The sequence below is a fragment of the Anabas testudineus genome, chromosome 15 (assembly GCF_900324465.2).
Source record: "Anabas testudineus chromosome 15, fAnaTes1.2, whole genome shotgun sequence".
Lineage (NCBI taxonomy): Eukaryota > Metazoa > Chordata > Actinopteri > Anabantiformes > Anabantidae > Anabas > Anabas testudineus.
Genome location: NC_046624.1, coordinates 19697180 through 19711807, shown reverse-complemented (window position 1 = coordinate 19711807; position 14628 = coordinate 19697180). Strand labels below are relative to the sequence as shown.

The window sequence follows — 14628 nt, the reverse complement described above, 5'->3', positions numbered from 1 at the left end:
CTCGATAGAAGCTGCTTTGAAAAATGATTAAATCTCTGAGAGAACATGATTATTTAGACTCTCACTCATGTTCTATTGATTGAACTGTTTGCTTGTCTAAGAATCCACCGTCCTCATTGTAAGCACTTGTGTTCATGTTGTGTATAGACTTTTACACACATTGTGTTTATTTTGTCACGGATTGAGATCTTTGACCAAAACTCGACCACTTTAACATTATTCATCATAATTGAATATCGACTTATGGTCAGCGTTTCTCATGGTTTTACTTTCATAAATCTGTGTTTGAGAGCAGGACCAATAAAATGAGCGGGAATAGAGGATTCTATGAGATGACTTGTGAAGGGAAAAGAGCAGATGAGGGTCAAATACTCCAAAAATGAAAACCGACTCTAGAACTGCATTATTATTGAAACAATCCATCACAAAGTGCATTAACTGATGGTAACTTTTTATGCAAATAAAGCACTAATGTTCCACTGCTAATAGATGGAAACATTTTTGGTCTTTTGATGGGTTTGTTTGAGCACATTTGGTCTGTTTCACTTCTTGTTTCTGTCTGTGTCTCTCTCTCTGTTAGACAATCTGTTGATTGATTACCAGTTCACCTTCAGTTTGCTTCAGGAAGACGACCGCTACTACACTGCCATCAACTTCATGGCTACACCTGAACAGGTAAACCCATGCACATAGGGCAGGTTGATAAGCTGACTGTTGTGCTGCCTCATTAAAGATCATTTAGCGTCTAAATGGGATTTCACTGAAATGCAGAATTAGTTAAATGTGACTCATCGCACCCTCCTGTAAGGTTGGATTTAGTTTAGTAAAGTCAAATGGGCACAGACATGGTGATAACATGGTGATAAGGGTCTGTGATCAGAGCTCAACCTGGATTGTTGTGTGTGATTGACATTCAACATGTGAGCTAAATTTTGGAGTATTTATTCTGTAAATGTGGAATATCTGCTGTCAGACAGTGACAGATATGTAAATTCATTATTAAAAAAAAAAGTTTTTTTTTCACCAGCAGACCTGAATGAAAACTAGTTAAACAACCATGTGCAGTCCAGGAAAGATATTCATCTTTGTATTGTCTAAATGCATCTTTAATCATTGTGTGCATCTTCACATTCAGATTCTCATATTTGGGTTATTCCAGACTAATAACTCAACATTGCACGTGTTTCTCTTTTGTGCAGGCAAATAAGAATCTTGACATGTCGATCAACGCTTCCAACAACTTTAACCTCAACATCACTTGGTCCCTGAGTTCAACAGGTACATAGCACTTTTATATATTTATACTTGTATCAAAAGTGACATTTGGTTGATTATCTGTCATAAAGAGTTTTATAAAAAGCTCTGTAGCACTAGCACACAGTGATTTCTTTATTTGGCTTGGTTGGATCTCTTCTCAGGACTGTGTCCATGGACATTAGGGCTGAAACATGTATTTTCACTACAGGTTCATCTGCAGATGAACATATTTTTTGATTAGTACATAGCTTGGTGCATAGTTGGAGCTTTGATGGCCTTTGTCATTTATTGTACTGGGAAATTAAGTAATAATAAAACATATAAAATAAAACTTTTTTTTTTAATTAATCATGAACATACAGTATTTAACTAAAGGCAGTTAAAGAAATCTTCTCTTGTCTTTATGAAATGACACTTCTTCTGACTTTCAGCGTTATCTTTTGTAATTTAATTTGAATTTTGATGCCGTGGTTGATTGTTTGGCCTGTCTCAAAGCGCTGTCATTTAGATGTCTGTCCTGCAGTCCTTAACTCGTGGCCAAGTGTCCTTAAGATGTTTTGAATTTTTGAATTAAGGCATTTTATACATTTTACCTCCTGATTTCAATTAAGATAAAAGCTTTCACACTTGTGTTGTCTTGGGGCCCAGTGCCTCTTCAGTTTGGGACTGTGGGGCGTGTGTGTGTGTGTGTGTGTGTGTGATTGTGTGCAGACTATTACAGAGTGTTTAATGGCCCTGATAAAGACGGAGGTGGAAATATTTTATTCACAACGTCTGAAAGACTCAGCCATTAACACAGAACTGCTGATAATGCTTTGAAGGATACTGAAATCAGACCACTTCAGTGCTGAGAGAAATTTACAAGCTTGCTCTGAATTACTGCGAGGTGTCATGAAAATGCTTTTGCCACTGAATGTTAATTTGCCTGTTTGAGATGAAAGGTGCACCTTGACATTTGAAAATCTAGACTGTTTTCACTCAACCTGCTTACTTAAGACTTTCTCTGTAAAAAATAGCTTTACAAGGATATTCACTCTGAACGCAGCTTGGCCACTCTAAGTCTCATTGTGCTGATCTTATGTGGCTGTGAAGTTGTGAATAGGAAGGCTGTTGTTCTTCTCATACACACTGGCAAGAAAACGTTTGCAAACACTTACACACTTTATGGTTAGCAGGTTGTCGTTCATCCGTCCATTCGTTCGTTTGGCCGCTCATTTCATGTGAACGTCACATCTAAGGAAGGCTTCGAAGGAATTCCTTCAGATTTGGCACAAATGTCAACTTGAACTCAATGATTGATCAAATCTCAAGGTCACAGTCACCTTATGTTCATCCAGTTCTTATTGTGAATGCGATGCCTTAGGAACACAAGGGAATTTCTCCAAATCTGGCACAAATTATCACTCGATGAGGCCATCCACACTTGAATATCTGGAAGAAAAATAAACAGGTGGTGCCAAAGCCAAGTGATGGTAGTTGTTTTGTAAAAGGCTCTTTGCAGTTTTAGACACTTGAACTGCTGATTAATATAATACAGATGAATGAGGATCATGTTTTCTTTGTTTCCATATTAATTTTGATAATCCAGTAAATCTATTGGTTTTTACAAACGTTTTCTTTCCAGTGAATCTTTATGAAGATGTATCATACAGTTGGTAATTGATTTACAACATAGCTCAAGCTTACGTCTGAGCAGTACCTGTTCTTGGTTGACAAGCTACTGGACATGTGGTTCCTTGTTGGCATTATTCACCTGAAAGGAATCTGATGAAAATAAGGAGCAACTGTTAGCCACAAACTGCTGCTGGTTTCCCATAATACATGGAGCCTGTGCAGCACAAGTACAGTAAACATACTTAAGTTCACTGTTTGTGCTTTTCCGCTTCATGATTAGTGACAGATCTAGAAGAATATTGAACATAGTTGAGCTGCTAGTAAAACACTGTGGTGGTGATGTTTAATAAAAAATGTAAAATAATACAATGTCTTCTCTGTTTATGTTTACACTATCATCTGTCCCTGACAGCTGGAACTATCTCAGGCGAAGAGATGCCCATTATAGCAAGGACCAATATCAAGGAGCACAGAGACAGTTTCTCCTGTGAGAAGTTTAATTTCAGACTCCACCACAACATCACCTTCTACGTCTATGTGTCCAACTTCAGCTGGCCAATCAAGATCCAGGTAAGGACATCAGGGGAGGGCGAAATTTAGAGAATAATCTGAAATGGTTAAACTTTAGATGCCTGTTTTGTCCGACCAGGAGTCCACGATCAAAGGTATTTAATTTCCAGTAACATAATCAAGCAGCAAAGCCTCACACTGAGAAGCTGAGATGTTGTTGCGCCGTTTGATTAACAGTGAATTGACTAAATGTTTCACTGTTACGGCAATGACAAATATAAAACCCAGGATACAGAAGAATAGGCAACTGCTAAGACGCTCTGATAGATTACAGGTACAATACAAGGTCTGAAATTATTCTTGTTGAATGGCTGCAGAAAGAACGTGCAGGAAAATAGAGTGAAGTTGCAGATCTATTTTACTACGTTAATGATTCTGAGAAAGAAGAAGGTTCACTTTGTTTATTTTAATGTGTGTGATCATTATTTCTGTGTACACACTGTAAATCAGTTTCCATTTGGGAGTAATAAGTTAAGTTATTAAAACGGTTTGTGTAACGGCAGTCAATAAATAATTCAATGCCTGTCTGTTGAGAAAAATTATTGAATCACTTTAATTATTTCTTGTTATAACTCTAGACAACAACAGAACCCGGACATGTTTCAAAAGTGTTGCAAAATCCTGTTTTGTTTTCAATTAACAGACTCCAAGTGAGACTAAATAGTCAAATTGGTCTAAAACGCACCACATGCTGCTGCTACACAAACTGTTTGATAAATATTAAATAAAGTCTAATAAAAAATCCCAATAAAGTCGTTTTTGTGAAGTAGTAATGGGATAAAATTAGTTTTTCTATTATCTTTACTTATGAAATAATAAGTCTCAGTATAAGTGCTCCTCTTGATTTAAATATTAAGTTGTATTGTCATTATTTAAAATAAAAAAAAATAAAAATGCAAATCACAAAAGCAGTCAATACATTTAAATGTAATAATAATGTTGTAATGTAACTGTATCTACAGATTTTGTTTTGTGTTGCTGACAACTGGTATCTTTAATCTGCTGTCTGAATAAGTCAGTTTAGGTGTTTGAATGAAAAAGGTGAAGCACAAAGTGTGGTTTGCATCATCATCATCATCATCATCTGCAGTTTTCATGGGCTGTCTCTTTCCAAAACATATAGCCCTGACAGAACGCTGAGCATAAACTATTCTGAAAAGTGTTTGGCAAATCTGCGATCACATTTAATGATCTGTGAGTTTTCCGATGTCTCTCCATCAATTATGCAGCACCGGATTAAATCTCCAGGCGGCAGCCACACACACTAAATATTCACGCTCCAGCCTTATGATCCATTAAATTGAAGTAGACTTTTAGCAGTAATATTTTAAGATGACTGTCACACGGGGTGTGGGGCGTGTGCTGATGGATGGCGTCAAGAAGTGACAGAATGGAGAAAATGGGGGCCGAGTGAAGGCAGACAGGCTGGTTTACTGATGTTGGGATGAGAGGTAGAGTTGAAACATCCAGTGTTGAGACAACCTGAGACGGCCTAACTGACAGATTGAGGGAGATGGACAGTATGCCTGGACACCGATAAAGACATAAAGAAGAGGGTGGTTGGATGGAGCAGCATGTGATGAATGGGAAGATTTACAGACTTTGTTGGTTACTAAAGTATTCAGAATGAATGAAACCTGAACAAACTGATTTATGAGTGATATCTGAAGGATAATGTTCACGTCTGGTATATATCAAACCGTCGATTTATTAAATTCCATGTTGACCATACTAAACACAGCGAGTGTTGATGTGTCTCGTCTAGATTTTGTGTTTTTACACTCTGGGGTGCAGCTCTCTTTATTTAAACAGTTACTTACCAAGTTAAACCTACGTAACTTTGTTTCTGGGGTTGAAAATCAGAGTTTTGATTCTTTGTTTTCTTCATAGATAAAAATGATTCACTTGACTGTTGATCTGTTCGTGGCCCTGACCAGTCCGGTTTAGTCCTGCTCAACAGTTTTTCTTAGGTTCTAATTGAATTATTATTTTTTATTTTTTTGATAACCAAAGTAATGACGCAGGAATGCTCATTCCATAATTTGAAGTGGAAATATGATTTAGGTACTTAATCCTAATCAGCTTGGGTATCACAGTCATTTGGTGTATACAAATGTTGGCGTTTATTGCAGTGTCCTGCACCTCGTTATGGGTCATTTGTCCATCGATTGCACTCCTCATATGCATTTCCCATTAATGCTACATTATCGGCGCTCCATATATCTGCTGGTTGAAAGGTGATATGATAATTACCATGATCAGGCCTATCTCATTGCTATGTCAGACGTGACTGTGTGTAACACGAGAAGCACTCGGCATCCCATCCTGTGACCTTGGTGGCTTCCGATGCTAGAACAGGTCCGGGATGAGAAATCGTCCTGAGAATTAGTAATGACCCCGGCTGATATGTTTGATCTAATAGACCTGTGCACAAATAGCAGCCACATTTACACAAGTGCTCATGTACAAACATGCTGAGGGAGGAAGAGACAGAGGACAGAGCAACAAATCCCAACAGCTTCTGACCAGATTGTTAGAAAAGGTGGAATGGTTCTTTATTCTCAGGGGGATGATTTCAGTGCTTCTGGTGAATCATTGACCTTTCCTGTAATCAGGCCAGATTTGTTTTTCTTTAGTTGATAAAAAAGTCTGTGAAATCTGCTGTGAATATTCATTGTACCATTTTAGTTCATCCCATGCACTCACCTTCTTTGGCCACCCTCCACATAAAATCCCACCTTTGTAGGCCCTGTATTTCATAATGTAACAGCATTTGCTTGTGTAATTCCAGCTGAAGGCCAATTCATACTTTGCCTTTTATGTAACTTAAATTACAGGTCGTGCTTGAATTGTTTTGAGATCAGAGGTTCTGTAACACTATTGTTGAATTTGTCATATGGTTTTGTTAAACTCACCACCTGTTATTTCTGATGAATGTCAGTACTTAAACCTCAGCTTAATCCTAAATCAGCTTTTTCCCCACACAGCCCCAATGTTTTTAAAAGCAGACTGGCTATAATTAGCTAGTCACAAACTTAATTCAGTTATTTAATAAAGGTGACGTTCCATGACTATTTCTACACACTCTAATGTGACGTGTGTGTTTCCCCATCATCTTAATGACATCAGCTGGGAGCTCTGTAAGACAGAGAAAGGTTTTGATACTGACCTTGCACCTTTGTCCTTGCCCTCGTGCACCCCCCATTATGATGCAACTTTGCTGGTATGTTACTGGTTCACAGTAAAGGTCTGTAGGAGGTAAGTTAGCTGTACGTTAGTGATTTATTTTACTTCTCCACTGTTTCCTAGTGCTGCACAAGTGGGTCTGTTGGGTTTTCTATATAATTCTGAACACAGTAATATTTTGTAAGGTCTTAAACCTTAAACACAGTAAAATGCCTTGTGATGCCTTCTGTTCTGATTTGGCGTTATACAAATAAAATTGAATTGTCAACAGATGTTATTCAGAATCCTCTGTAGCTGTGTTCACATATGAACCCCAGACAGCAGCTGGAGAATCAGGTCTCGACATTGTCTGCAGTTGATCTTTCACCCACGTTACACTCAACTGGACATGGTTTGTGTCAGATGCATTTTCACATGAGGGGAAACGATCCATTCAGTTTTGATGAGGGGCTTTCCCAGGGTAGTAGTACGAGGGCAGGTGGCGGTGGATGATACAAAAAGTACACTGTAGAAATCGAAACAATTATTGGAAACGATGCATTATTTAGTGCGTATAACCCTGTTTTCTTGAAGGAGAGAAGTGCAGCACAACATCCGAAAGCATGGTAAAACTCACTGAGAGTTCTTTAGACAATTACCTGTCATCGCACATGGGCTTAATTGGACATTACAGGAACGAGCAAGCTGGTTGGGTAATGTACATTTAATGACTGGCTGACTGACTCCGACGTTTGATTTCTCGCATACAGCTAGTTGAGGGTTCCAGTGCGTGTATGGGGGGGGGGAATGAAAAAGCTTATGAAACCAGTATGGTTCTCATAAAAACAGTTGCTTTGCAGAGAGATTCTTGGATCTATTACATTCAGATTACAAAGTTGAAGGTCAAGTCGTTATTAAGTTCTGTTAAAAGACTTATGTTGCAAATCAAATTCTTTAGGGAAACTTAAATTATCAAAGACTGAAGTCGATTGAAATCGTGTGTTAAACACAAATATCATGTACACATTCAGAATCTGTTATACTCTGTCTGACCAGGACGACCATCCCTGCAGCTCTCCATCAGTCAGGCCTTTACAATAGTAGACAGCCCTCTTAGTTCACCAAATGATATTTAATTACTCAGAAAATGAGGAAAAATATTTTCTTCTCTATGTAGACAAAAATTCAATTGCACCATGCTAACACCAAGCATTTCTCATAGAGCAAAGGACACTGCTACAGTGGCTTTAGCTAAAGCCCAGACTTTGAGTCCTGAATATGGCAGTTCAGACACTTTCCAGAACGAGCCTGAGTGGATCTGTCAGGAAGAACGGGTTAAACTGCCCAAATCCATGTGTGCAAAGGTTGTTGAGACTTATCCAAAAACACCTGCAGTCGTAATTTCTGCCAAAACAGTTTTATCTCTGAAGCTTAACACTTCTTTAAAAAAAGATTTGTCATGGGTTACTGAGTGGAGACTGATTGGCCAAATGCCAGTTTTACCCAAGTTAAAATTAAATGTACACAAAGTGTGCCAAAAGTGAAGGGGTCTGGATACTTTCTGAAGCCACTGTAGGTCATTATTGTAATTTGTTTTAATTTGACAACATCTTTCCACAAACCAGGACTGGCCTGGTTTTGATTCTAATCAAAAAATCATGATTTATTGATTGAGCCCATAAACATTATGGGAACATGACCCAGTTTCTCTCTTTCTGTTAGAGCTAAATGCTAATTCAGCCAGAAGTTGTATAACTCGATAGCGTAACTGTTTCAAATTTGAACATCTCTGTTTGTAATTTATCATGAAATGTTATCTCAGTGTGAAAGAACTATAATAACCTGAAAATTGACTGTGTTGAACAGCCCTTTGTTTCCACTCTTTATGTTTTGAAGATGTAAAATTAAAATCGACAGCAAGAAACAAAACACTTAAAAGAAATGGTTTCTTCTGTTTAGAATTAGTTCCTCATGTGTGATATTCTTTAAAACACATTGTTCTTCTCATACTGTATCTACTTCCACCAGTCGTCATGTTCTGTTTCCCTCTGTACGTCCCTACATGCCTAACGACCTATTGGCCCTCTGATTGAAAGCCTTCTGTCAGAGGTGAGCAGCCACTTTGTGGCAGATGAACTCCGGGCTGGTGTGATTGGTCAGTTGATTTGATTTGCTGCTCAGTCACTTATTTATTCTGTGCGCCTGTCATCATTAAATAGAATTCCTCTTCTAATCAGATGTCTAACACACATACACACACCCACGCACACATATAAACACCCTCTCTGATTATGTCAGTGACAAAGTGTATTTTATTGGATTAAAACGGCAGTGAAAATGGTGAACCGCCTGACCAGCGCGCACATGCTTGCACACACAAGGAGGAGCTGAGTCTATCTGATGCATCTAACTGAGGCACTATTATATTTCATAGGGTGAAAGAGAAGAAGAGAGACTGAGTGCTGCCCATTTAACCAGACAGGAAGTCAGCAGCGGTCATCAGCAACATGAGGACAAATTAGACTGGTGATGTGTCTGGGCCAGGTCACAGAACCATTTATAACGGTGGAATCTGGAGCTTAAATTGGTGTTTGAGAGAGGAAAAATGCACAGGGCTCTTCAGATGTGCTCATCTGGGGCGCAACAGTGCTGACCTTTAAGAGAAAGGAGAGTCTTACATAAATCTTATTTGCTCTAGAAAGGTGACCTAGTCTGCAGTCAGGAGTTTAGATCACAATAAACTCTGCTAAACACAATGTTACCATCTGTTTTGTGGTGCAGAATGGCGGTGTCAGAGCAGCTGGGGCTGATCGCTGCCACTCGGCCCTATGGTGCCATTCCCACCACACACACCACAGCATCTTTTCAAAGGCTCCCAGAACCTCCTAGATTAAACAATGAATGACAAAAAGTTAATCCTCGAAGAAGAAGGTGTAGGATGAAATTACGTTGAGCTGTTTGTAGCCCAATTTGTGTTTCCTGCAATGATCCAAGTCAAAAGTCCAACAGACCAAACACTGCTTCTCTCAGTGTGTCATGTGGGAGAAGAAGGACTAAACACGCATCACGACTATAACTTCACAAAGCTGTTCCTGGTAGGAAACGGGCGTAGGGGAGGCAATTATGGCTAGCAGGAAGTAACATGTTAACCGGTTACTCACCATACTAGCTCGTCAGTTTGCCCTCCAAGTCATTAGTACATTGATTTTCCAGCACCATCATAATGTTTATCCATGAAGGGAAGTCACGTCTTTGTAAGTGGTGATCGTGAGTAGACATGTTACATCATGTGCTTAATATTTAGAGCTGCCGATTCATGCAGAAGTGAGTCTTAAGCACCTGTTAAATGCTACATCTGTGAGCTCTCCTAACAAGTACACACATATGGCAGAGCTGAACCTATTTGCATACCATGTAGGTGGACGCGGGACTTGGCAACCACCTTAATTTCGTCATTGGATCCTCGTGAATGTGAAAATACTGATGGAGAGTGGTGTGCTGGAGACTCATTTCAGTCTGGAACATTTGCCTGTACATGTGTAAACATGCTGATGTAAAGGTGTCTGCTAATTATTACTAATTTGGTCTAGAGCCAAATGTTACATGCTACTTATGTTCCACTAAATCTTGTCTTAAAAGTGCAGCGGTAGTCTTGGACTACATTGTTCAGGATAACACAAAAAACCCAAAACACTTCTGTCCAGAGTAGGATGTTTGCATTTGGTGCGTACAGACTTTCAACTGCTTGTCGTTTAATTCAATACGTTTTGGTGAAGCTTTCGGCTGCTAAGTAACCAGGTTGGGGGATTAAATTGAGTTAAAAAAACTTTAATTTGAGGCAATCATCTGCAATTTGAAGGCAGAAATTACATATCTAATGTGGGATTCATCACATTTTCTTACCTTATGTCCACCACAACAAAAGTAGAACAGGTGCAATGAAAACCAATTAACACACCTGAGTCAGACAAGAGGACGAAATGTGTTGATGCTTTATAAAGAGATACTGAAGAAAGTGGTTTTCTTTTGTTAAAGTGTGCAATATCTCGCCACAAGAAACTCTAAATGGAATTTACATACTGCTCCTTTAACCTAACAGTAAACCTAAGTGAATGTCCGTCTGTGTTCAAGCAGTCGTGGACTGGTTTTCATGACTCCCTGCCTTCTATTCTGTATATGAGCAGAAGCTCCACTGCCCTGCAGCCCCAATGAAGATGAAGTGAGAATGAGTTTCTTCTGTTTTATCTTTACCCACCATCGTCGACTCTCATGCTCCTTTGACATCGTCTCCATGTCTGTCTTCCCTGTCTTCCCACGTTGTGCCTCAGCTTGTCTTCCCCTTTCCAACTCCTTTTCACCTGCAGTGCACTTTCTCTAGTCTTTCTCTCTATTTTTCACCTTTTCATTCTGCTCTTTCCTTTTTTAATTAGTCTATTTTCTTTCCCTTATTGATTTGCCAAATGCTTTCTTTCAGTCTAGGTTTTAACAAGCAGCCCATGGTTCAGGTTTAGGGAAATAAAAGCAGCCCACTGCTGTCACAGCTCCTAGGTTTGTCCCCAGAGGGCCACTACAGGCCCTCAGTAATGACTGGACTTTAGAACTGGGGTCCTTGGAGTCCTCTGTACGTCATTCCTGTTCTTTTCATCTTTTACCTCTGTCCTATTCTCACATTCTCTCCTGTGGTAATTGTAGTTTCGTCTTAAAGAAAAAATCTCTGTTCAGTCATCTGACTCCTGATCTCAAAACAATTATATAGTATAGAAAAAGAATACTGCTGTTGTTTTTTTGTATTTGTACAATAATGTGTGGATTATTTCAGTGTGTCTGTGTTTCAGAGAATTCCCATCTGTAGTCATTTTTCTGACCCCTTCTCTGTATTTCTCTCAGCTGCCTTTTTGTATCTGAACTGAATTGTATAGCATCTTTTATGTGGTTAACACTCATTTTAATCCTTGAAATGAATCCATGATTATATTCACATATTACTTAAAGTGGTATCAGTGCATCAGACCTCTTGTCTGCAGTGTCCCGATCTATCTGGCTTGATTAATTCTAGTACACACTACTGAATTTTATCATTACAGAATGCAATCTGAGGAAGCTTAGTTTTTAAAATGTTTTTAAATGCCAGTTTTTTAAACTAAAGGAGCCACAAACAAGTAGCTGGAGAGGACTGTCACACTGGAGACACAAGTTTAACTCCAGACTACAGTTTTTGGTTAAGTTCAGGCAGGAAAAGCCTAATCCAAGTTGAACTGCAAGAATGGACTTTTATGTCAGAAAATAAATGTGTTGCCTGGTAACATTTTGTTGATCAGTATCAACATATCAACAACTTGCAGTTACATTAATTAACAACATATTCTCACTATGTTGACAGAAAATGTCCTTGCTGTTATTACTATAGAAACATTTACATTTTACATTTAGTTATTTGGCAGATGTTTTTATCCAAAATGGCTACAAGGAAAGCAAAATATCTAAGCTGAGGAGAAGAACTAAAAAGTGTTTCTGGAAGAACTGTTTTTGTTTCATGAGGTGTTGAAACGTTTGCTTGTCTCAATGTTCTGCAGTGGGCTGCATGGCTGCGTTATGGAAGCAACCTCCTTAGCCTCTAAAAATGCAGACTTCTACTGTGCATTTAAAAACCACTTTCTTTATAACCTGCACAACTGTTGATACAATAAGAGACGGTGTTAATTTGGTCTTACAAACTTAGTGGTGTTAGGAATCCACATTTCTCAGGACGGATTGTTTTAAGTTGCACGGTTTAGGTGATTCTTTGTATTTGGTGTTTAAGCTTGTATCATGCGTGTGTGTGTGTTTGTGATAGACTGTGTTTGCTGCTCTGCAGTGGAAGAAATGGGTGTGGTCTGAACAGCTTATTGATTATCGTTGTTTTTAATGACTGCAGTTGTTGTAAATTGAAATGATGGCTGTTGGCTGGAGTTGGTGTGCGAGTAGGAAGTGTTTGTATGTGTGTGTGTGTGTGTCTGAGGGAGAGAGAAATTAGAATTAGATGAAGTGGTTTTTAGAGTATGTATTAACATGCTTAAGTATAATAATTAGTGGACTGTGCTTGTCAGTGTTCTCTGTATGTTTTGCCTTGTTATAGTTAAGTGTTTCATGACTTGTTTGATTCGGTCTTGCATGCATTTTTATATTATATGTTCAATTTTTAATATGCATATTCATAATAACTCTTTATATTGTCTGGGGTAATGATGTAAATTGCTGCATTAAAAACCTCAGTGCAGAGCCAGGCTCTTTTCTCCCTGATGCTTGTATTAATGCTGCGTCCCGGTGGACCAAAATCAGCTTTTCTGCAGGTTTTTCACTGTCAGACCATTTTACCTGCTGCACAAATGCCGGTAAACCTCTTAAGCCCATTCTGCCCCATTTCTTTCTCTCTTCCCCTCCCAACTAGTCTCACAGGATTCACCAAAGACAAAGACCCAGCCTTTACGGCTATTAGGGCCATTTAAAGCCATTCCCATGTTGAACATGCTTGAAATATATTGCTGTGAAATGTACTGTGATGCCTAGCTGCAGTGCTGCTCAGGGGCTTTGCTGGTTTTTAAAACGTGAATTTGACAGTCCACCTGTAATGAGGATCAGATGATGTCACATGTAATTTGGACTACTGTGGTCGCACTTTTATGTTGTCTGGAGTTTTATAAAGGAAAGACTTTGAAACTAAAAGCCAATTAACTAGAAGAATGTTCACCTCTTTACATAAAATGAATAAAAGTACCGGTCTGCTTGACAGGGTTGATTTATTGTGAAACAGTTTGCTGAGAAGGACATCTAAAGGAAAATTACAGTCTTGTTATTAGAATTCATTAGATGCTAAACTTCATACTAACAGTAATTATAAAGACTTGACTTTGACAGGCAAGGAAACAAAGTGTTACAGCTGATGTCCTCATCCACAGTAATCCACAGTCAGCATGGTGCTTCTATTCTAATGAACTGCATATAGCGAAGTATGAGAGGGATTATAAGCAGTGTAGTTTTTATTATGGAGATAAGTGTTCATTACTTTTTATTTAATGTGTTTGTCTCCTGTTGAACCTTTATTTAGCTTTAATCTTATCAAATTATGTTTGTACACCTCAGTATTAAGGGTTTCTTTTGCTCCACTCTTGGTTATGGTCCTGAGTAGAACTGTTACGCCTGCAGCCTCCTACATTAGCAGTGTCCTAGAACTACCTTGTGTATCTCTGTGTACCCATGTTCCTCCAACAGACTAAGAACAAGACATCAGAAGGTTGTGAGTGTTGAAACAGAAACTCTGTTCTGTTCCCACAGGGTATGGAAGTGAATGGAAAATCAATTTACGTCTGCAATAAATAATCCACTTAACATGAGGCAGTTTAAATACAGACTACAATGGCTTTTCAAGAGTTTTCATAGCTGAGGGCGAAAACTTTGCGCTGAAGCAGCAGGATACATCTCACGTATTATACACGACCAGTATGCGCACACAGTTAACGCACACAACTGGTGATGTAGACAGATTACACAATTATATTATGAAGGATGAGACAAGGTGAGAGGTGAGGAACATTTTTGATAGTGAAAGGAATTAGTATGTGAGGGGGTGTCTGTGCTGATGAAACAAGTGGAAATATGTTTAACACTTTAATTTTTTATTTTAATGGTGCAACATACAGTAAAATGTGAATTGTTTGGGGAAAAAACAGTTTCTTTCACACAAATATTTGCTGCTTACTTCTGGTATTGTGTATTGAGATTAAATCTGTCCTTGTGATCATGTCTGTGCCTCTGGACAGTAGCGCTGGTATCCAGAAAACATATTGATGGATGGTGTAGTCAGTGGCTTTAGTGGTGCTGTAGCATCCAGCAGTTTTAGAGTTCAGTTGAACAAAGTGCTGAAGAATTCTGAAGAGCAAAAAAGGCCAGCAGCTTTTTCTCACAGGCTAATCTCATAATAACCTGGAAAGCATACAGTGGTGGGTTGCCTTATATTCTTAGTCTGTGTGTGTCAGAGAAGGAGAT

At 38.7% G+C, this 14628-nt stretch overlaps 1 protein-coding gene across 2 annotated transcripts in view; it reads left to right on the top strand.

Moving 5' to 3' along the window:
- Positions 1-14628, top strand: part of atrnl1a (attractin-like 1a) — a 181647-nt gene that overhangs the window by 86800 nt on the left and 80219 nt on the right. For both annotated transcript variants that reach the window (XM_026356595.1, XM_026356592.1), the window contains 3 exons: positions 581-675; positions 1200-1278; positions 3284-3441. In XM_026356595.1, the coding sequence (XP_026212380.1) occupies positions 581-675; positions 1200-1278; positions 3284-3441 (332 nt within the window). The remainder of the gene's footprint in view (positions 1-580; positions 676-1199; positions 1279-3283; positions 3442-14628) is intronic.